This window comes from Sarcophilus harrisii, chromosome 3 (genome assembly GCF_902635505.1).
Source record: "Sarcophilus harrisii chromosome 3, mSarHar1.11, whole genome shotgun sequence".
NCBI classification, from domain to species: Eukaryota; Metazoa; Chordata; class Mammalia; order Dasyuromorphia; family Dasyuridae; genus Sarcophilus; species Sarcophilus harrisii.
The window spans coordinates 75,026,240-75,051,474 of record NC_045428.1 but is presented as its reverse complement, the minus strand read 5'-3'; the positions used below and the strand labels follow the sequence as shown (position 1 = coordinate 75,051,474).

At 34.9% G+C, this 25,235-nt stretch overlaps 1 protein-coding gene across 5 annotated transcripts in view; it reads right to left on the bottom strand.

Annotated features, from left to right (window-relative positions):
* PLEKHM3 (pleckstrin homology domain containing M3) overlaps positions 1-25,235 on the bottom strand; it is a 180,581-nt gene that overhangs the window by 80,304 nt on the left and 75,042 nt on the right. For 2 of the 5 annotated variants that reach the window (XM_031958191.1, XM_031958190.1), the window contains 2 exons: positions 14,830-15,023; positions 1,824-1,887 (listed from right to left, as the gene is read on the bottom strand). In XM_031958191.1, coding sequence (XP_031814051.1) covers positions 1,824-1,887; positions 14,830-15,023 — 258 coding nt within the window. Of the gene's footprint in view, positions 1-1,823; positions 1,888-10,246; positions 10,421-11,138; positions 14,113-14,829; positions 15,024-25,235 lie in introns of those variants that run through there. The other 3 variants (XR_004232799.1, XR_004232800.1, XM_031958192.1) reach the window with 3 other exon arrangements.

Genomic DNA, 25,235 nt, shown 5'->3' with positions numbered 1-25,235 from the left:
GAAGAAACCTTTCAGTACTAATAGGATGTGTAGAGATCAAAAGCTAAATCCAATTTAATACCCTTCTAGCAGGAGTAGTAATTGAATTAAACTTCTAAATATGGTAAATTTGGAGATCACATAAAGACAAGCACAAAGAAACAGGTTAGAAAAAGCTGTCAAACCCAATGAAGCCTTGTGACTCTTGTCTTTCCCCTACAACAGGGAGTTTGATAAGCTGTTGATTGCCTCTATCACTTTACCACTAAGGCTGAGAACTGATTAAACAGCTTAAAGGCTCTGGGGGCTAATGGTCTGGGTCTACCAAGGTGACTGACTGCTGCTTCTGATTTAAGCTGCTTGCTATCTAATGGGTGGATTATTAAAAAAGTAGCAGCAGGACACAGAATAGTCTTATAAAAATGGACTTCTGCAAGATGCTATAACAGTCATTTTAACATTAAAGTAGAATTACTCCTATTTTGGCTATTTTATCTGATAACAAAACTTGGTTTTGAAAAACTTCTTTAAAGAAAACTCACTCTGTGGATCTTTTCCAAGTAATTTCCAAGTATCACATCACTTAGGGGCTTTAAAAGTTAATTCCTTTAAAAAGTACTTTAAGAGGTACTATATCCTCATATACCATGAGCAGGTATATAAACAAAATAAGTAAAAATATATATGAGCATTGTAACTGTGATTATTTCCCTGGGAATCACCTGGACAGAAAAACAAATTACAAATGCTTTTCTTTTTCTCTATACTAAGGATTACTCTTCAGTTGCATGATAAAACAAATATAATGGCTATCATTTCCTAAATAGCAGAGTCTAGATATCCTTGCTGGGTTTCTGTCTGCCATCAATGAAGATATCTTTATTTCTATGCTACATAAAGCTGATTCCCTTCAAACAGCTTCAAAGAATCTTTGCTTACTCCAAATAGGAAAATCAAAAGAATCCTTACCAACCACCTCAATATTTGCAGAAAACCTATTGTGTATAATAAGACATTATGCCAGATACTAATTGGGTTACACACACACACACACACACACACTCACACGCGCACGCGCGTCTATTTATGATGACAGGTCCTAATACCCTGAGGATAATCTAAGTTCTTTGAGTATAGGGCCCAGTTGGCTTTTAAACTTGTATTCCCAAGCCTAATAGAATACCTTGTGTAATAGGTACTTAATACATGTTTACTATATGGAATGATTCTTAAAGATTATGTGGTTATTTATGTGGGTGGGTAAAGTACTTATCTATTAAAAAAATTTTTAAGATCAAGCAAAAAAAGAAATGTTCAATGACTAGAAGGGATAGTAAATTCAGTAGGAATTCAGGGGCTAGCAGAAGTTGGCAATCTTCTCTGGTTCTTGAGAGTGGTATGATTTTTCAACTGGAGATGGTAGAAATGGATTGAACAAAGCTAGTGAGGGCTGACAGTATAGATAGGGCATGTGTATGCTAGAATGGGCATTCAAGTCTGGGGGTAGTGAAGGCTTCATGTAGGTAGTACTAGAAGGTAAAGTTATAAAGGTAAATATGGATCAAATTTTGGAAGTCTATGTATTATCCAAATGGGCAGGAAGGAGAAGTCTTGGAAGATTCTGAAACAGGGGAGTAAGAGGAGCAAAGCAATGTTGTAATACTAGTATGTCAATGAGTTGGCCTGAGCAGTGCTGAGGGTGGGAGGGACACTTAGGACCTTCTCTCCAAGGAAGGGTATAGTAAGTAATCCTCTTGCTTTCTTAAATAACTGTTTTATCATAAGCTGGCAGGAAATGGAATTTGGGAGCATTTGACCCAGGAAATCCCTCTAAGATAATTTACCTGCTGTAGGTCCGCAAGAGAGTACAGATGGATCTGTTGAAGGAGGTATTCTCTGGGGAAAATTCTGAAAAAAAGGAAAACAGTATGAGTGATTATTGGTGAAGTCTTAAGTCTTAATTTTTCTTGGAACTCTCTAAAATCCCACAAAACTAGGTTTTTTTTTTTTCCCCCCTAGAGATACTACTAATACTGGTGGAACATAGCTAATGAACTTTTCATTAATGAGTTGTCCTGTATCTCTGATAAATGATGATGATTAATTGTGTGAACAAAGTGAAGGTTACAAAATAAACTCCCAATAATAAACTACATTTTTATATAACAGTAACAGAATTCAAGAGGCAATAATATAAAGAGAAATACCTTTCTAAGTAACCACAAAATATATATATAGTACTTAAGAGATCAATCTACTGAAATACACAAAATACATGTATGCAACCAATTATAAATAAATATATAAATGTTTCTTAAAGAAATCAAGAATAATTAAAAAGCTACAGAAATATCAGTACTAATGGCTAGACTGTACCAATGTAATAATGATGAATATTACCAAAGTCAATTTACCATTTTAATGCTATACACTAAGACTATGAATGTAGATAAAATAATAATGGGAAAAAAAACCCATTATAATATCATGAGAAACAATGGAAAATGTTAGAGATACAGGAATATAGTACTGCAGTCATCCAAACCATTTGGTAGTGGTGGAATACAAATACAAATACCAAGCTAGATCAATGGAAATTACTAGACAAGGGAGAATCAAGCAACAGAACTCAACGATTCTGGGTTTGACAAACTGTAAAATAAATACATTATTTAGAAAAGAACTTTCTTTTTGACAAAAACAACTGGGGAAAACCGGAAAGCAATCCAGCAGACACCAGCTTAGGACAATTTCTTAAACATATTCCACAATAAATTCAAAAGGAATATTATGACCTTAGTATTAAGGATCATACCATAAAAAAATAAGAATGGAATATATCATCTGCTGATCATATACCTTTCGTAGCTGGTAAGAAATATGTTCTTAATCAAACAAGGGATAGACAAAATTACAAAAGATAAAATAGATAACTCTGATTATGTGAAACTGAAAAAAATTGTACAAATAAAACTGATGCAACAAGGATAGGAAGAGAAACAATCAAATAGGGAAAAAAATTGTTAGATTCTTACAAGGTTCCAAGTCAGTGAAATTGATGACATAATGATTCTCTAATTTACATGTAGTTAGTACTTAACTATAATTCCACAAGATTCGCCCCTTTAAGAGAGCATATATAAGGAGGAGTTCTTAGGGCCAAAGGAGAGAAGCCCACTAGAAGCTCTTGGGAAAGGAGACAGATTCATTCCATTTTCCACCTTTGTGCTGGCTGGTGACTGAAGCTGGCAGAGGCAAAGAATTAGCGGTAAGAGCTCTCAGAACTAAGGAGAGAGATAGGCCTCTAAGAAAGCTAACCGGGCCCAAGAAGGAGATAATATTTGGAAGAGAAAATAAAGGATTTGTACTTTTAACTCTTGGCTTCATTTGGGATGATTATTACACTGAACTGAAAGGAAGACTGCTCCCAGAAGCTCCCCAAGAAACCTGCTCACAGAGAACATTATATTTTAGAGAACATTACAAAAAATCTTTATATTATATTTCTCAGATAAAGGTCTGATATTCAAGATAAATATATAACTAACTAGACTTAAAAAAAATGCCACTCTCTAGTAGATAAGTGGTGTAAGGACTGGACAATTCACTTTTTTTAATGAGGCAATTAGGGTTAATAACTTGCCCAGAGTCACACAACTAGTACAGTTCAAGTGCCTGAGGCTGGATTCACATCTTTCTAATACTAGGCCTGCTAGAGCTATAGCTATCTACTATACCACCTGGCTGCCCCTGGAAAGTTCTTAAAAGAAATATTTCAAACTATTAACAACCACTTGTGTCTCTAATTTTTAATTTTTTCATTGATACAGAAAATTAAGAAGCTGCTAGGAGGGGAAAACATAGCAATAATCACAATTTTGCTTTCCCATCACCCATATCAGGGAGAGCAAAGAGCATCCCAAGTTAAGACAAGTGAACATGACCTCAACTTAACCTGGTATAGTGCAGATGACAAAAATATGGAAGGCTGGCACAGAGCTAAAAAGATTAGGACTAAGCAACCCCATGCTTAAAGGTCAACTGTAATGATAGAAAAAAAGCAAGAGTATTTTAGCAACACTGAAGGGAAGGGAAAACTCTACTATCTATCCCACCTCAAACAGAAACCACAACGGCTTTTTCTATATATCTGTACATATACACTCTACTCTCCCTTCCCTTTCCCCTTCTCTTCTTGTACCCTTCCCCTTCTTTCTCCCTCTCCCTTCCTCTTTCCTCTTTCCCTCCCCACTTCTACCCCTCTCATCCCTTCTCTCCCTCCTCCTCTCTTTCCTTCCTCCCTCTCCCCCTCACTTTCTTTCTGAACAAGATTTGCCCAGGGTCACAAAGCTAGGATATGTTAAGTGTCTGAGCTGGGGCTGGATTTGAACTAAGGTCCTTCAGATTCTAGGGCTGGTGCTCTATCCACTGCACCATCTCGCTATCCATACATTCTCTCTCTTTTTATGTATATGAAGAAGAAATATGATTTCTTAGAGTAGGTACTTCAGCAGTGCAAGCATATATACCAAATGAACAGCTTTTATGATGTTGAATAACTTAATGAATATTTTAGATCACTTTTAAGACTCCATTTAGGGTTTTCTTAACAAAGATACTAGAATAGTTTGCCATTTTCTTCCCCGGTTCATTTTACAGATGAGGAACTGTGGCAAACAGGGTTAAATGACTTGTTCAGGGTCACACAGCTAATAAGTGTCTAAGGCCACATTTGAACTCAGAAAGATGAGTTTTCCTGACTTCAGATCTGGCATTCTGTCTACTGTGCCACCTAGCTGCTCCAGGTATGGTATTGTTTCTATTCTAGAACACCTATAAACAGGTTTCATATATGTATTTCTACTGCTTCTCCTTTTAGACCATAGGTTCTGAGAGGAGGAATCGGGCCTATGATTTCTTTCTGAATTATTCTAGAGTCTATTACTATGATTTCTATGAGATGAGTAATAAGTGCTGATTGAATTAATTAGGACTGGAAAATAAATCTCTGGAAAGGTTGATGATCAAGGACCATTATGCTTGGAAAAAAGAAGGTGATCAGGATACTTAATAACAGTTTTAAAGTATAAAAAAGGCTTATATACAGATAATAACCAACTCTTCTAATTTACCGAAGCTAGAAGTAGCAGCATGCTAGTGGTAATTAGGTACTGCTTAGTTTGTGAAATCAGATATGAGGAAAAATATCCTGACTGTGAGAGGTGTTAGATGCCAAAATGAATACTAGGGAATATTATGATACCAAGTATTAGAGGAGACTGCTATTTAAAGGAGGAGGGCAAGGGGAAGAAACGATTCTCATGTGTCTAGGATGATTTTGGGCTACTTGAAAACAGAAGTAGGAATAAGATTACTTTTCCAAGTCCCTGCCAGTAGGATGTTTTTATGATTTTTGACAATGTCTTCTCTTTTCAAGTCATACTGAATCTGCAAGATTGCTTCTAATGTTCCTCAAAAAACTTTAAATAGGATATTAGCAAAGGAAGCATAAAGTTTAAAAAAAAAAAAAAAAGACTTGATAACAGAGCTTAGAAAACTGATCAGTAACAACTTTCCTGCTGATTTATAACTGGGCTACCTAAGTAATAATTAGACTTAGACTGTAACTTATTAAATATTTGACTGGAGTGCTAAAGTACAAATGGGGTGGGAAGATTGGTTGTGGAAAGATCCCAAGTCTATAAGGAAGGCTCTTGATGCTATAAAAATAATCTGTTGTAAGCTTCCATTAGTATCTAAGGTTCCTATACCACACAGCACACAAAAAAATGACAGATAAATTCCTCATCACTAGGAGGACTTACAGGGAAATTGGGGGCAAATTCTATCGAAAAAAAAGCTTCTTGTTGCCACCTCCTCACATGGCTCAAATTTCATGTCCACTTTCCCTTGAATTCACACAAGAAAAGATGTTTAGTTATGTATAAAAACTTTAAGGTTCAAAAAACACCAGAAAACAAGTCAGAGACCCCAAATCTTACAACTAAATTCATACCATCTTAAGACAATCTTAAGCAATCTGCTTTTTCTGGGTCCTTTAAATAATTTCTCCTATAACATCAACTTTTTCAAATAAAAAAATTACAATGCTGTGCTTTCCATTGAAAGAAAAATATAGAAGTAATAATTTCCTTTGTGCCCTGGGATACTATGCCAGAGCCAAATATAAATGTTACCTCCTTTATTACCTTCTAGCAAATAGTATCCTTGCTGCAGGTGAGTGGTACTTATGCCCTAAGCAGGTTGTACTGCTTTGCTGATTACTTTCTATATAATAATTGATCTTTGGGTTCTAAAAGTCCATTTATAATGTGTTTGAGCACTATTCCTCCAACAGACAGTTATACCAACAGCAATACTGAAGACATTGCAAAGTAATCTATTCAGATCTGACACTCAAGTCAAAGAAGAGATGTAATAAGCTGTAAAAACTGTAACTCCCCTGCCAAACTAGGAAAATTGAGTTAGTTAGCAGGTGGCACCATCCAGTTCTTTTGTACCAAAGGGAAACTGCTATGGCCTCATAAAATTAGGCTGGCAATACCATTTCACATGTGATTTCCATTTCATCATCTTCAGAACTCCATGACCTACTGTGGAGGCAAGCAAGACTTCATTTCCCAATTGCTATAATGACTTGGGAGGAAAAATGAAAATTAAGTGGGGAAAAAAAGGCCACACATGAGACTGAGTCTCTTTATTATTCAGCAGGTGCCTTGTGTCAAAAACACAGAGATAACTAAGTCTGAAATCAAAGCCAAGAAAGGATAAGACTTCATTCCATTTTACCACATTGATACTATGTCAAACTTATCAGCACTTAGCCTATGTGATCTTAGAAGTCTTCAACTTAACTTCTGCCAGTATCAAACATCTATAAGAAATAAAAATAACTATGTCATGTTTTTAAGGCAGTGGTTTTTAAGATTGGATGCTGCTGATGTTTCTTTAAGACTCAATTTCCTTTAGAGTAGTAGTTAATAAACTTTTGATCAGGAACTTCTATCCTAAAGAAAATTTTAAGCAAAGCCCTTCCATATGCAAATTTACTTATTTAGAAATTACATACACATACAACTGTAATCATAATTATATACATTATAAAATATACAAAAACAGAAATGACAAAGAATTCTATAAAAATGCAATAATAGTCGAGTCCCTGGACTCCTTTGAACTTTAGGAAAACCCATGTGGCAGAATGGGTTGCAGTGGGAAGGAGATTGCAACAGTCATTCAGGTGAAAAGTAAGGAGAACCTGATGGAGGGTGGTTAAGCCAGAAAAGGGGCAGATGGGAGAACTAGGGAGGCAGTGCTTTGTGGATGAAGTGCAAAGGAGAGTAAAGGGTCAAAGATGACAATGAAATGAGGAGACACAGAGTGACTCGAGAGGCTGGTAGCCTAGACACCAACATGGAAGGCTGCAAAGAGATGTGAGGTGAAGATATCTTTGGTCCACTTCTACCTGCTTGCCCCAGGTCCCAGCTAGAACCAAAAGGAGGAAAGGGAGTCCCTCTGGTCACTGCCAGGACCTGGAGCCCAGATTGCTGTAGCACCTGTGTGGTCACAAGCTGATTTGGGGGGCAGGTCCAGAATGTTCTCAATGGTACCTTGACAGTCGCAGTGGGTTTATGAGGGACCTGAGGGCCAATGGCTGGCTCAGAAGTGGGAAGGAGATGAACAACGACCTGAGAGGATGTTGGGAGGTAAGGAGAGAGGTGACTGTACTGGAGTCACGAGTGGCTAGCTCAGGGAAGGCAAGCCTAATGAGATGGTAAAATAGATAGAGTGCCCAACTTGGTGTCAGGAATACCCGAGTTCAAATCTTGCCTAGACACTTATTACCAGCTGTGTGATCCTGAGAAAGTCACTTAACCAATTCCTGTATCCATAAAATGAGGGAACTACATTCAACAGCCTTTACCATACCTTTCTATTCTAAAATATATGATTCTATAAACCTGTCTTCCCACCTATGATTGGGTGATTACATAATTTTTAGGGCCAAATCACACCTCCTCTAGGGTGATGTCCTTATCTAACATGTCTGATTACTGAAAATAAATGGTAATACATTCAAGGTTTCTGATAAAGGCCTCATTTATAAAATTTTTTAAGTGATAAGTGGTCAAAAGATAGGAACAGACAATTTTCCAATGAAGAAATTAAAGCTATTTCTAATCATGTGAAAAAAAAGTTCTCTAAATCATTATTTATTTGAGAAATGCAAATTAAGACAACTCTGAGGTACCACTTCATATCTCTCAGATTAGCTAAAATAACAGGAAAAGTTGATGATAAATATTGGAGGGGATGTGGGAAAACTAGGACACTAATACATTGTTAATAGAGTTGTGAACGATCCAATTAATTGTTCTGGAAAACAATTTGGAAGTCTGCCCAGAGCACTATCAAACTGTGCATACCCTTTGATATAGCCCTGTCTCTACTGAATCTGTATTTCCAAAGAGATCACAAAAGAGGGAAAATAACTCACCTGTGCAAAAATGTTTGTAACAGCCCTTTTTGTAGTGGTAAGGAACTGGAAACTGAGTGGACGCTCATCAGTTGGGGAATGGCTGAATAAGTTATGGTATCATGAATGTTGTGGAATATTACTGTTCTATAATAAATGATCAATGCAGGATGATTTCAGAGAGGCCTGGAGAGACTTACATGAACTAATGTTAAGTGAAGTGAGTAGAACCAAGAGAACATTGTACACAGTAACAAGAAGATTGTGTGATGATCAACTGTGATGGACTTGGCTCTTTTCAACAATGAGGTAATTCAAGCCAAACCAATGGTCTTGTGATGGAGAAAGCCATCTGTATCCAGAGAGAGGACTATGGAGACTGAATGTGGGTCACAACATTGTTGTTGTTTGGTTGCTTTTTTTTAGTTTCTCATTTTTTCCCTTTTGACATGGTTTTTCTTTTGCAACGTGATAATTGTGGAAATATATTTAGAAGAATTGCATATGTTTAACCTATATTGGATTACTTGCTGTCTAGGGGAGGGAGATGGGGGAAAGGAAGGGAGAAAAAATTTGAAACACTAGGTTTTGCAAGAGTGAATGTCTTTGCATGTATATGAAAAATAAAAAATTATTATAAAAATGGTATTAAAAAAAAAATCTGTTTTCAAAAGAAGTCTGTGACCAAAATATCTCAGATCCTTGAAGAAATTTCAATAAAAGACAAGTAAAACACACATATGTACAAATCTAAAGATTCTACCTCTAAAAGGAAAGGAATCAAAAGAAAGGAATGGATAGAAGTAGGTGAAGAGTAATTTAAAATGGAAAACCATTTCTCCATGTTGTACTGAGCTTCCTAAGTGTGTGTTTCACACACTTAGGTCGTATTTATTGGGCTCGAGTGTGACACTCTCTTTCCCCTGTAAGACACACACAGCGACTCAAATAAGCAAATAACACCGTGAGGTGCTTCCCTAGCAGGTATAATTTGGTGTTCTTGATGTTTGCTGCAAGGTCTTCTTGAAATGGTTACATTAGGCTAGATGTGGAAAGAACTAAGACTCCTAGTCATCCTCTCGGCTAATGGAAAAACAATTTTCAATCAAAGAGGGGTATTTCTACAGCAACCTATATGGAATGGAAGAAACAAGGCTGAATCATTTCTTTCAATATCTTATTTTGCTAATCTTATCGTCAGAAAAAGTGAACAAATTGCGTGAGATATTATGTCTAGTCCAAGAGACAGATACAGAGAGAGTATAATAAAAGACTCTCTAACGCTTTCATTTGGAAATTGTTGTTAAGTCTCTTCACAACAACATGCAGTCTGGCCAGTGGAAATAGTTTGCAAATAGTCTAGGTTTCTAGTATTCTTTGCTGTGTTTAAAAAATAAATGACAAACTTCTTTTTGGTATAGTCTGGCTCAAATTTTCCAAGAAAATTTTCCTACTTAAAAAGTCTCTCAAATTTTCTTTAAAAAGTGGATATAGGCTTTTGGATTTACAATTTCATTAGCATGGAGAACTCTCTGGTGAAGTAATTACCTCTTCCAATGTAGTTTGGCACTTTCTCTTCTACTTAGAGACTTGCCTAACAGTAGTATCAACTCAAATAGAGAACATATTCTTGTGGCCTGCATACTGACTTAGAAGATCACAAATTTACATAATCAATGTTTTACTACATTTTTATTTATTTTTGTTAAATGTTTACTAATTTTTCTTAATTTAATAAGTTTAGAGTGACACTTGGGAATTTTGACTTACATTGGTGAGCCAGGAGTTTGATGATTTTGGCCCTAAACTCTGAATGGTTTAAAGGATTTGCTCAGAGTCACATATCTAGTATGCATCTTTGGTGGGACTTGAATCTAGATCTTTCTGGCTTCAAAGAAAGCTTTTTCTATCGACTATACACCTGTTTCTCTCCTTCTGCTGCTTCTGTTGACAAAGAGAAAACGACATAAGCAAAATATAATTTTAAAAAGTAATGTTTTAATCCTGCCACTATTCAATATTCCCCCCTCCCTTTTCATATTTTACATTAATATACACTATAAAAAGCAGTACTTGGCTTTTCCAAGGTTCTCCATTCTAGCTTATTAATCTCTGAATTTGTGTGCTATTTTCCTTTGAGTGTAGTTCTTAGATCCTTGTTGTGGGTAGCCCACTGCTAAGTGGGGAAGGGAAGCACTGCTTTTCTGGAGTAATTAGTATAATGTGGTTCAGTTTATCAACAAGGCAGTGACAAAGACATTCTATTTGTTGTTTAAGATTTAAGGAGCAAAGAAAGAGAGGGAAAAAGCTACTGCACAAGGAATTGGTGTAGTTTAAATCATTTGAAAACTGCAGTTTAGGTAAACATCTGAGAGGGAGAATGGGAAAAGGAAATCTGGGAACAGATTTTGAAGAACATTGTTGTCTGTTAAAAAAAAATCAAAGAAGATAAGTAAACCTAATTTAACAGTTTCTGGCTTCTCTGGTGACTACAGAGTTTAGCTGTTATAATTAAAGTTCAAATGCCAACTGCTGTTTGTGATCCCATTTGGAGATTTCTTGGCAAAGACACTGGAGGGATTCGCTATTTCCTTCTCCAGCTCATTTTATAGATGAGGGAACTGAGGCAAACAGGACTAAGTGATTTGCCCAGGGTCATATAGCTGTTAAGTGTCTGAGGCTGAATTTGAACTCAGGATGATGAGTCTTCTAGACTCCAGGCCCTGAACTCTATCCACTCTGAGTGGATAGTTGCAGGACAGTGAATGCCATTATTAGTTAACTAATGTTAAATGAGCTGTAGCAGCCTTGCCAATGGTCATCCTTACAGAGAACAAAGTGAGGGTTTGGCGACAAAAGACTTATCATATAGTTTATTAAGTCTGGATCTGGAGACATAGACCCCCAAATAGGTAAGTTTATACCCTGTCTCTATTCTTCATTACCCGTGTGACCAGTGGAGAAGTCATTTACTGTAGCTGGGTCTCAGTTCCATTTCTTTAAAATCAGAGAAATAGATTTTGGCCATTCTCAAAGTATAGGACCTAAGATCCTTTCAGAGGATTCACAAAGTCAACATATTACATAGTTAGTGAGTATCTGGATTTGAACTCATGATGCTAAGTGCTGTGCCAATTTAACTGCCACCTAGAAGAAGAGACTGAAACTTGATTGGAGCACCCCCACATTTCAGAAGCTTGAAGAAGAGGTGAAAAGAGAGGAGAAAATGGGACAATGTAGTGGCACTGAAGGCAAGGAAGAAGAGTTTTAAGAAGAAAAGGGCAGTTAACTATATTAAAAGCTGCAGAGAAATCAAGGGGAATGAAGAATATGAAAACTCAATTAACTATATTTTATGATTAAGAGATCTTGAAAAGAACAGTTTCAATAAAATGGAAGACTCAAAAGCCAGTTTAGAAGGAATTAAGCAATGAATATGGAGATGGAAGAGGAAAAAGATAAAAAAAAAATGTTCTTTTGAAAACTGACAGATTGTTGACCTTGGAAAGGATCTCGGAGGTCATCTAGTTCATACCAAGAACCCCATATACACATATCTTTATAAAGTAAGAAGAGGGATAGCATGGCAATTTAAGGAAAGACTTTTTCTTCGTATGAGAAAACCTGAACATGTTGATATTGAGAATGTAATCCCTGGAGAGGGAGAAAACAGAGTCAAGAAAGACAAAGGAAGAATACCCACAAAGCAAGGTCCAGTGCAATGATTGGATTTTAAGTTTTCTGCTACTCCTATAAATATAGGATATCCTTCCCCAAGCCTCTATCTCTATCACCAAAAATACTCGTCACTGGTCATGCTTCATCTGCTGATAGCAGTGGACCAGGGAACAGTGACTGTCTACTTTAAAATTGCTGGTTCTTGCCACTGCTAGTTTTTCCGTGGGTTTCACTCAAAAGAGTCTCCAAAGCTTAGAGTCTGGATGTATCCTGTTTTTTCTACTGGATGCCAAAGTTTACAATAGAGTTTTTCTTGCACCTCCATGTGGCAGCCGTTATAAATAATCCTTGCTCTGAACAGTCTACTAGGTCCTGAATTAATTTAGTTGTATAGCCATCTGGGATACCTCAGAAACAATGAGTTGTCAGTTCTGTAAACATTTTAGGTTTCATGTAAGATACCAACTACTTTTATATTAATTGTAATTTGAGAATGTTGACATTTGGGTTCAAGAATAAGGCATCAATTTAATAGCAACAACAACAAGAATGATGAAAACTATAATATTAATTAAAGGCACAAAGCAATCTGCTGGTTCCCTAATAAGGAAGGTGACCAATGCAGACCCCTGAGAAGTAAAGTGCCAACCCAATTTATCAAGCTGTTTTTGGTTTTCTCCTGACAGCAATATTAACAGTTTGTTTTATTCTGTTTATATAGTGCTGACAGTTCTTCACTGTGTTGGGCTCACTTGCTTGAGATTAATAGCTACTCATATATGAAGGTAAAGACAAGGCAGAAAAAGAATGTCTTTTACAATTAGATAAGAACTGGATTTCCTCTCGTCTCTCACCCTCTCTACTATAACCTTCAGCCTCTGTTTCCTAAAACATTTTAAATTTCTAACAAGGAGTCAGAAACATTCAAGAGTTGTGATGTGATTCATCTAGTTATAGAAGCTTCTTATGTCTGCGATATAAAGAAGTAAATTGCATGTTCATTTTGAATTACCTTATTTTTTTCAAAGGGTGTTGCTGACTAATCTTGAAAGCATAAGTGTAAGTTTTTATGCTAAAATGAGAGATTCAAATGAAATAGCCTTTGGCAATAAGGAATTCCTCTCTAAATCTAGAGTTACTTTTGTAAAAATAGAGACTACTGTATGCTTCTGGATTTCTGGAAGTCTGGATGCTTCAGAGAGCATTTTAAGCATCCTTACTGCAAGATCTCATGTCAAAGTCATTTAAGAGAACCAAGAAGGCCTAAAGAGTATCACCTTTGTATAGAGAGAAATGGTAACCCCCAATAGCACCAATAACCAGACAGTATAAGCAATGGGAATCTTTAATGACAGACTACTTCAAGTGAATCATGGACATCTATTAATTTTTTCTTCTTCAGTGCCCCTTAGAATTCCTTAAGTGACAACCTTGCATTCTAGCCATCTTACGGCACAATATATACATTTATAGGAATTAAGCCAATTCTAGGTATATTTCTCTGATGCCAGGTCTTTGATAGTAATGTCTGGGATTAGATTTCTGGATGTGGAACTTTTGAGAATTTGTTCCAATTCTTGTTTTGCAATACATTTGGGGACAAAATGTAGGTATCGCTTACTGGCTGATTCCACCAAATGCTTCTCCAGAAATGTGAGTAGGCAAGTGGGCTACAGACCATTTGTCCAATTTTCCAGTGGTTTGTCTAGACAGACATTAGAATATCCAGAAGATAAATGAAGAGCAAGAAAAAAGAGGGCTACTTTCAGATCTTCATTCACCCAGCTAAAGGAGTGTATTCTCTCCAGGCTTACCCTTTCTTACCCGGTGGTCTGGCAACAAGGTCTAGTACATGATGGTAAACCACTGCACTTCTGGAATAATTTAAGAACTCTTAGTCATCCTGCTTGAGAATCCTCCTGTTTTAATTTAAATGGGTGCCCCTGATTTGGCAAATTCTAACCAAAAGAAAACATACCAAAAAGGTTATTAAGGCTATTAAAGTTTATGTGTAGGATGCATATTTAAAAAGAGACATAGATGAGGTGTTCCCCATAAGGCCAGACTATATTGTCAGCAATGCCCTTTATACCTGGAATTGCGCTTTGATGTCTGGGGGTTTCTGAAAACTTTCACAGCCAAGTACATATGGAAAATCATTCTATTTCAATGGTATAATTATCATTACAGGACATTTTAGGGATTGGAAATTCTTGGGTAATAGGTTCTAACCCCAACTTTGCCATCTTGGTTATATCACTGAATTTTCTTATGGGTTTTTTCCTTCTTACTGGATTTCAATAATTTGTTTTTGAAATAATTTATTGTTTTTAATCTAAAAATAAATGGAAATTATAATTTGGCAAAACATAAAATATTGCATCTATGTTTAATGCAAAAAATCTTTTTCATGATTTTTAAGAAGGTAGATTTCAAGTATGCTTTCCTGTTTGTGTACTGCCTACAATATTCAATTCTATATATTTGGCTAGTTTCATTGCTTTTAGCTCAATCAGATAAAAAGAACCCAATAGTGAAAAGCCTATGATTAATCTGGAGAGTTGGGGAATGACGGGTGGAGAATCTTTGGTAGAAACTGTAGAACTGATTGAGGCTCACCCCCTCAAGAGAAGGGAGAGAAAACAAATTAGAGAGATGCTTGACACAGGGCTTACCTTCTGCGAAGATCCTCAGCTACAGCAGCTCGGCAGCTGAACAAATAGGCTCGGAGAGACTTCAGTTGCTGCCTTAAACGGACAACAGTTGCCAGTGGCTCAACATGTCTGTACAACATGGGATTTTCCTGTTGGATATCAATCAACGGCTCCTCATACACATACTCTAGAAACTCTTTGGCTTGCTTAGATACCTGGAAAACAACATACTCGGGATTAATGTGCTTGCTTTTTTTCCCCTATCACTTCCAACCAGACTCTTCCCTTGGTTTCAGTGCAAACTTTTTTTTTCCCCCAGTAAAGTCCTGTTTGCTAAACTTGACAACAATGGAAGCAGCAGATCAAATATTAAAGTCTTATAAATTTTGATTAATATTCAAATGAAAACCATGGTTTATTTAACACTTGGTACTTCTAGCTCTTATTAGAATCCACATCAAAAAAATAATGTTGGTAATTATCAGAGTGACTCAGAAATAGGTTTAAATCTCCCTAACAAAATTGGAAATTTTTGAAGCACCTTGAATGAATTAAAAAAAAAAAAATCCCAATGGTTTACAAATGAATTTAAATGTGGCCCCAAAGACAACATGTGCTAGAAAAAGTCTGAGAACCTAGAATGATGTCCTGGCTCTGCGATTATATAGCTGTGTTCCCCTGACCAAGTTATTTCACTTTTAAGCCTCAGTTCTTTCATTTGTAGAATGAGAATTAAATATTTACAGTATGTTTTATAGCAATTTATATAAATTAAAACTTGAGTGATTAAGACAAAATCTATTGTAAAGTAGAACGAGTGTTCATTATGTATATACAAAGATGTGTCGATTTTTTCAAGAAAGCACCTGGTCATTTCTCTTCATTTTGGGGTGAGGAATGCTGCCATATTCAAGTCAATTAAAAACACGTATGTACACACAAGGCAGCTATGTGGCCTAATGGAGAAATTGAGACTTACAATCAAGAAGGTCTAACTTTAAATTCTATTTTAGACACTAGTTGTGTGATCCTCAGCATGTGACTTAACTGTTCTGTATCTCATTCTTCTCATGTATATATAAAAAAAAATCAATAAAAATGTAGTCCCTACCTCACAGGGATATTGTGAGGAGCAAATGAGTTAACATAAGTATTTTATAAACCTCATTATATACATGCCAGCTATTATTATTGTTACTAATATTATTATTATTAAGCACTAGAAGCAAAGTTTGCTGGCTGCTGCTAAGGTGACTAAAAACTATTCGCTGCTCTACCAAAGCTCACAATTTTTTTGAAATCACCCCAATGAGAGCTACTCCAGCTCTCCAAAAAATGAAAGGATGGTTAATCTGATTGGAATTGATACAGTCATTACCAAAGGGCCATATCTAAATCAACTCTTATTCTTAGTTTTGCACATGCAGATGGAGAGAGATTCACATACAGAAAGACACATTTAAATTGAGGAGGGAGAGATGATGGCACTTTCTGAAATAAAATGCAATCTACTTGAAGCTGCTGCTGAAAAAAAAAATGATACTATTCTATAAACTCAATTAGTCTTTCTGGCTCTACTAAGTAATGTTTATAATGACACAAGGATCAGTGCTGAATTAGACCAACAGGGTTACCTTGTTAGGAGGTAAACAAAAGGACAAAAGGTATTCACCACAATATCTCAAAACTTAAAAGACTTCTTCAAGTCGTATCTAAGACAAAAAGGGAAAAAAATATCCCTTACAAAGATTCTAAAAGCTAAAAGTATTATAGGCAGGACACAGAGAAACTACTACTATGATTATTCATTGAATTCTAAGATATAATTTGCTTAAATGACATCTACCACAATGAATTAATGAAATTATTAAGTAGTACAAAGCACACACTACATGTTGGTAATTATAATGTGTGACTGTATACAGACAAATTGCTTTCTACATTTGATCATTTTCAGTAGCAAAATATGATGGCTGTCAGAAATCAATAACAATATATTTCAGTAGATAAGACTATCACTACTTGCTGATGACATGATAGTTTACTTGGAAAATGCCAAAGAATAAGCAGATGCTAGGTAAATGATAAATAGCTTTAGTAAAGTTGCAGGCCATGAAAAAAATCCTTAAAAATCAACAGTATTTTTATATAATATACACACACAATAAAATAATAACAACATAAGAAGTAATAAGAGAAACAGGAATCTCATTCCCAATAACTACAAAATACATAAAATAACTGGGGTTCCATCCTCCAAAACACGCAACAGATAAAATTAATTACAAAATGCTTAATCAAATAATGAAATTAATGAAACTGAAAACAGCTAGAGGAATGCCAATATAATAACAATGTAATACTACCCAAATGTAATTTAAGAGTTTTAATGCTATACCAATCAAATTGCCCAGGGGACAGTTTATAAAATTTGAAAAAATAATAAATCAAGTAGAAAAACACAAAATCTAGAATATCAAAGGAAATGAGGGAAATGATAACAGTATCCAGGGATGAAAGAGGGATAGTAATTCCAGACCTCAAACTATATTACAAAACAGTAGTCAGCAAAGTCATCTGGTATTGGCTTAAAAAAATTAGGTATATCAATGGAACAGACTGGACAAGGGAGAATCAGAAATTGTGGAACCCAATATCTCCGTATTTAATAAAGTAGAAAACAAATTATGTAGAGGAAAGTTCTTTTTTTTTTCATAAAAACTGCTGGGACAAATTATGCTTAAACCAATACCTTATATCATAATTCATAGTACATTCTAAATGGATATATGACATTAAAATTAGAGAAATATAAAAATTAGATGAGGAACAGATCATATACAAAGAACAGAAGCAATTGAAAAGATAAAATAAATAACTTTGATTACTTGAAATTGAAAAGCTTCTATATTAATAATATTAATGTATTTTGCATAATAAATTGTAGTAATCAAATGGGGAAAAGTCTATAAAATTTCTCTGATAAGAGTTTAGTAGCCATGATATATATATATAATTTATATCTATATATCTATAGGACTATTAATATCTATTCCCCCATAGATAAGTAGTCAAAAGATATTCACAACACCATAAAGGAATCTACTTCATTACTAATAGTAAGAAAAATTCAAATCAAAACAATCTCATATCTTACAAATTGGCAAAAATGACAAAACATGGCAATAGTCAATGTTGGAGAAAATGTGGAAAGGAAGGCACATCAATTTATTGTTGGTGGAGCTATAATATGGTATAACTATTTTGAAAAGCAATTTGGAATTCTGCAAATAAATGTACATATCCTTTCAATCAGAGACTCGGTTACTAGACATATACTCTAAAGAAGCCATTGTTAAGATGAAAGTCCTTGTATGTATAAAAATATTTACAGGAGCACTTTCTGTGATAGCTCAGAATTAGAAACAAAGTAGATGCCCATCAAATGGGGAATGCTTAATAAAGTATGGTAAATGAATAAAATGGAATATTCTGTGATATAAGAAATGATGTATATTATGAATGCAGAAAAGCATAGGAAAAAAGATGTATATGAAATGATGAAGAATAAACCAAGAAAACAATATACAAAGTAACCACAATAATGCAAAAGGAAAGAACCATAACAAAAAATCAAAAGTAAATATAACAAAATTATAAAGATCAAATAAGACTTCGATGAGGAGATATGAGGACACAACCACCCTTTTGTGAAGATTAAGAGGTGCACAGGTACTACACACTGTACATATTTTTGAACTTTTTCATTGCACTAATCAGTTTGCTGATATTTTTTTCCTTTAAAAATATATATAATATAGGGTGCCTCTCTGGGAAAGGAATTGGCAAGGATATTTGGGTGATGTAAGAAACAGAAGATATCAATAAAAACTAATATACAACAAAATAGGCCTTTAAATGAAATTATTTCTCCATATTTTTCCTTTTATGAGACAAAAATTTATTCCTCATATACTAATCTTACATGTGAAATAACAGACGTTTAATGTAGTCAAATGAAGAACTATAACCAATGTGGGAAGAATGAGACTTTTCCACAGAATCCTAATATTTGGAAAATTATGCTTTCTCCCTGGGGAGAAACATTTCCTTTCCACAGCAACTATTATATCTGTTTCTTACCTTTCACCCTGACACTGGAAATTAATCCTAAGTGAGCTCCTTCTTTCTCAGCCCACATTCACAAACCCCTTTCCCTGCTATAACCCCTAAGGTGATGAAGACCAGATTCTTTGGTGGTACAGATTACCTCATCTCCCAGCATAGATATCCTTTGAGCAATCCCATTCCTTCTTTTTTCATCCCAATTATTTTAGCTTCATATGAAAGAATTCTTAGTTGTGGCTCTGTTTACATTTATATCCAATATCCTGCTTCTCATAGCTTATAGATATGAAAAAACATTTTTAAAAAAGATTGTTATTTACAAAGGTCCATTTCTGATATTGTAGGAAGACCCAGCTGATAAACAGACCTAAAATAACATTATTAGGCTAAAGTTTTTTTTTAGGATTATAGATAAAATCTGGAAAGGAGAAATGTTAAGGATCTTATGCCATCTAATTTTTATTATTAAAAATGCTCACAGCTCTGTGTAGTACTAATTTTTCAAATGAATGAAAAAATTTATCAGATTCCTCTTTGCTTTTTAGATTTCCCTTTCACTAAGATAAAAGCTGATTTTCAAAAATTAATTGGAAATTTTTCTGAAGCAAGCATCAGCAAATAGAATCAAAGATTATATATGTAGTCCTGATGGATCAGGCCATCCTCAGCAACAAGATCAACCAAATCATTTCTAATGGAGCAGTAATGAACTGAACTAACTATACCCAGAAAAAGAACTCTGGGAGATGACTAAAAACCATTACATTGAATTCCCAGTCCCTATATTTATGCACACCTGCATCTTTGATTTCCTTCACAAGCTAATTGTACAATAATTCAGAGTCTGATTCTTTTTGTATAGCAAAATAATGTTTTGGTCATGTATACTTATTGTGTATCTAAGTTATATTTTAATATATTTAACATCTACTGGTCATCCTGCCATTTAGGGGAGGGGGTGGGGGGGGTAAGAGGTGAAAAATTGGAACAAGAGGTTTGGCAATTGTTAATGCTGTAAAGTTACCCATGTATATATCCTGTAAATTAAAGGCTATTAAAAAAAAAAAAAAAAAAAAGATTATATATGAAATAGTACAAATGAGAATCAATCTAAAGATTACAAATTAAATAGAATATTTGAATATAAGTTGTACAGTGTGATATTAAACTCTATAACAAAAGCCAAAATAAAGTAACATTTTACTTTTCACAGGCTCCTTAGTTGCTGAATAAGGAGCTATGAAAACAGCAAGGCACCTGAAAGTAGGGGGCCCCTCCACCTTACACAAAACATCTCGGTAGGCCAAACGGAAACTACAATATCCATTAGTTAAAGCTCATATACTTTATTCATGCAAGAGTCCCTTGGACCTTTACTCAAAAGCTATTTACTAATTTTACATTATTCTAACAAGGGAAATGATGATGATGATGATGATGACAGCATTTATGTAGTGCCTACTTATGTATCAGGCTCTGTGCTATGTACTTTTACAAAAATTTTCTCATTTAATTGCTACAAGCACTATTATTATGCACATTTTATAGATGAGGAAACTGAGGCAAAAAGAGATTAAGTGACTTGGATAAGGTCAAATAGCTACTAAGTGTCCGTGGCTAGATTTGAACTTAGGTTTTCCCTAGTTCAGACTGAATACTTGAAGCAGAAAATTAGATGGAGAGCATACTAGAATTAGGAACACTGACAATAGTGAGAAACTACAGGAGAGAATCACAGAAAAGATAGATTTTGTTATTTGTAGTTAGTTGTGTGTGTGTGTGTTTTAAATTCAAAAAACACATTAGTCTGAATCCATTTAATGTAGGGGTAAATTGTGCTAAACATCTTACTATCCTCCAAATATATTACTATATTACAACAGAGTACAATAACAGTGTTCATCATGATAACCAAAATCAAAGAAAACTAAATTATGTGCCGTATATTATTATTACTTCTACTGAAGTCCTTCTCCAACATTTCATTCTGGTATGGATTTTCAGATTACTCTGAGATCCTTGATTCTAGAAGGTTACGCCAGTGTACATATACCCAGTGTAATGGCTTGGCCTGGGGATGGACTATATCTTAGCTCTCTGAGAATCAGCTAAGTAGAGAAACTCATTACTAGCTGAGGATAATGATTTTTTGGCTAAAGCAAGTCTGTAGCAGCCCAGATGTCACTGCCATTAGAGGCTGGAAATGGTAGTTTAGTTTAGGAAGCACTACTGGTACCAGGTTGGAAGGTAGAGATTCCAGAAGCAGTATTTAAGACCTGATTGGCTAACTGCCCAGGAGGCAGCAGGAGCATATGCAAAGTTAACAGAGCTTTTTCCTAGGACCAGCATGCCTGTGCCTTTGATGATACTGAAAAAAAAAACCAAAAAACATTCTGCATTCTCTCTGTGACCATTTCTTTGGGGACAGGTAGGTGCTATTATTTCCCTACTGCACTTGACTCTACTTTCAAGACTGTCTACTGGCTGACAGCCTGACCTGCTAGTTGGACACTGTATTTACTGCATTGTTCATTGTGCTAGGGAGGTCTGCCATCTTTCTCTAGGTGTCTTTTCACTTTTTCCCTACAACATCTGGAGCAGATGTGCTAAGGATGAATCATTATCCTTGGTTGAATAGCCACTTGGGCCACCATAACTACCCTTGCCTCTCAATCTGACTCTTAAGATTGTGCTGCATATTCCATAACTCTGGCAGAGGGGCCATGTTCCACAAATCCCATGTTGTCATTTTCCTTATGTGAAAATCTAAGTGGCTTGCTGCTGTCCCTAAGGTGAGACAGAAATTCCTGTTTGGCTTTTACAGCTCACCAAAGTTGACCCAGACTTATCTTCCCAACCTCACTGGTAATTATTGCCCCTCTTCCACACCATGATTCACATAAAGTAGCCTTCTCTCTAGAAGGTCCTCTGGAGCAGAGCCCTCAGCCCTCTTCTATCTTTGAGCCTTGGCCCTGGCTTTCACCAAGCTTGGAATCTACTTGTTCCTCCTCCTCTCCACTTCATGGATTTTCTCTTTTCTCCAGACATAGCTTGAACACTACTTTCTCCATGAAGCCATTTGATGTCCTATTTACTTTGCATTTATTTGTATCTATTTTCTTTATATATTGTATGAGTTTCTCATACAATTTATTTCTCAGAATGAAAGTTATTTGAGAGTACAGATTATTTTATTCATTATAAATGCAGCCCCACCAATGTGGGGACAACTGAATTTTATCTTGTTTTTATTTGCATGTATTCTACAAACATACTGTTTCTGAATTAGAATATAAGTTCCAAGAGAACAGGGATTGTTTCATTCTTTGGATATGTATATCTACCACCCAGCAAAACATCTGGCATACTGTTGGCATTTAATAAGTGCCCAGACACTTTACTGCCTGCTTAATAAATTCTTATTGATTGGAGATACTCTGATTAAGGAAGTGAATCATCTAGGGAAGAACAAACTACAGGTTATTTGCCAAGCTGGGGAACTACACCTAATCACTACCCTGTGCTAACATAAAGAAAGTATGATTTGTACTTGTGGAAGAAGCATTCTTATTGATGAAATCACAGATCCTTGATGTGTTGACACATGCTCTGTTTAAGAAGATATAAAAATGTATAATATGTTTTGTAAAGACTTTTGTCCCAGTTAAAATTTTTAAAAGGTTTTGATTATTTTTTTAATTCAAGTTTTCTAAGATAACTGAAATTTTGAATCTTTCAAATAAATTATCTGGAGAATTCATATAGGTTAACATTTCATTATTTTTAACCATGCCTGATAAAATATCTTTATTATGTTTGTACTTTCAGGACATAAACTCTACAAAAATTATTATTTTTTTTATTTATGCAAATAAAATACATAAGATCTCTGCAAAAAATTTGTTTAGGGATTTTTGGGATGTGTGAAGTTTTTTAAAATAATGAAAATTTAATATAATTGGTTCCCTTTGGGACCTTTATGTGCCAAAATGTTTGTGGCAGCTCTTTTTGTGGTGGCTAGAAACTGGAAAATGAATGGATGCCCATCAATTGGAGAATGGTTGGGTAAATTGTGATATATGAGTGTTATGGAATATTATTGTTCTGTAAGAAATGACCAGCAAAGAGACTTGGAAAGACTTACATGAATAGATGCTAAGTGAAATGAGCAGAACCAGGAGATCATTATACACTTCAACAACGATACTGTATGAGAATGTATTCTGATGGAAGTGGATTTCTTCAACAAAGAGAAGATCTAATTCAGTTACAATTGATCAATGATGGACAGAATCAGCTACACCCAGAGAAGGAACATTGGGAAATGAGTGGGAACTGTTTGCACTTTTGTTTTTCTTCTCAGGTTATTTTAACCTTCTGAATCCAATTCTTCCTGTGCAACAAGAGAACTATTAGGTTCTGCACACATATATTATATCTAGGATATACTATAACATATTTAACATGTATAAGACTGCCTGCCATCTGGGGGAGGGGAAGGAGGGAGGGAAGGGATAATGTTGTAAAAAACTACCCATGCATGTGTATTGTCAATAAAAAGTTATTTTAAAAAAAATGTTGAAATAAAAAAAAAATAATTGGTTCCCTTTGTAATCCTATGTGTTTTATTTTATAAACTTGGACCTTAGAGTTCATCAAGTACGTTATACAAATAAGAAAACTGAAATACAGAAAAGGGAGTTGCTCAGAGCCACAGTTATTAAAGACCACAGGTACTTCCTAATAGGAGACTTGAACCTGGATTATTCTGACTCCAAATTCAGTATGCTTATTTTAGTGCATAGGCTTTTGGAATTTTTGCAGCCAGAAAGATCAGAGTAAAAACATTTAAGAACACTAGTTCATGTTAACATTTTTAGTTTAAATGCATAGAGAAGTACATATCTCATTTAAAAAAATCCAGAAAAAATGATTTATATAACTTTTTTTCTGTACAGAAAACACAAACAAACTTGGCTGCCTTTAAAAGGTTCCAGACTACTCTTAAACTAATTAGCATTGAGAAGAAACAGGCCTTAACAAATTAGTAAAAAAAAAAAAAAAAAAAAAAAAAAAAAAAAAAAAATAGTGCAATGGAAAAAAATTCCATAGAGCAAAAAAAAAAAAAAACCCTAAAAAAAAAAAACAAAAAAAAAAAAAAAAAAAAAAAAAAAAAAAAAACAAATTAGTGCAATGCTTCTGGCCTGAACATCACACATAAGAAGTATGCCCATAAAAAACAAAAACAAAAACAAAACAAAACAAAAAAAAAAAGAAAAGAAAAAAATTGATTTGACTATTTTCTCAATTTGTCTGAGATTCATACTCTCAAAATTCCTACCAATACATTTATTGGTTTTGAGGACATCCTCAAAACAAATCCAGATAACTTGGAGCATGATGAATTTACTGGTTAACCTGAGAAGCCTCTAGTCTTTCTCTTCTTCTCCAAACCCTTTCAGAATTCCATTCCCCCCAGTCTATCTTGGCTTGTAAACAGACACAGAAGACTCTATGGAAGCTTATTTTTTTGATACTATCTTTTCATATCACTACCCCTACTCCTTTCCCCTGAGTTAGTTACATTAGAAACCATCCTCTGCCCAAGCTTATATTAGCCAAAGTTTGTTAAAGTATCCCAACAAAATAATATTTTGCTGTATATAAAATAAGTACAAGGGTCCCTTAGGCAGTTCACACCCAATTTTGTCATCAGTTACTTCATTAGCAAAACAGGAATAACAAGACTTAGAACAAATTCCCATTAAAATTCAGTGCTGTAATATGCTTCATATAACATGAAAAATTCCCAGTTCAAGAGTATATGAAGAATAGGTAATAGAGCATAGGATTTATGATTAGAAGAACTGTGGTTATTTTTGTAGGGAAAGGAGAGGAAGTCATTGGAGAATCAATCTGATCAAGTCTGAACAGTTTTCTACTACTTCTATATTAAATGATCCCTGAATGACTTAGAGAGGGAGAAAATAAATGCTCTGGGGAGAATATGTTCCTTAGGAAAAAGGTTTTATAGTCACCACAGTTATCTATTTTGTAAACCAGAAGCTCAATCCAATTTGAACTACAGACCTTAGAAAACAGATAAAAGTACTGCTAGATCTATTTTCTAGGTCAGTTGCTTTTAAAATAACTAGGAATAAATACTGTAGGAGGTCAAAAGAGGAAACACTCAGGAAGATAAGATATTTCTTTCTGTTCCTGCCAAGCTATTAATTCAATATTCAAAATGGATATATGTAGGTAGTCACGTACTTGCTATTAAGAAAACCAAGGCTGCA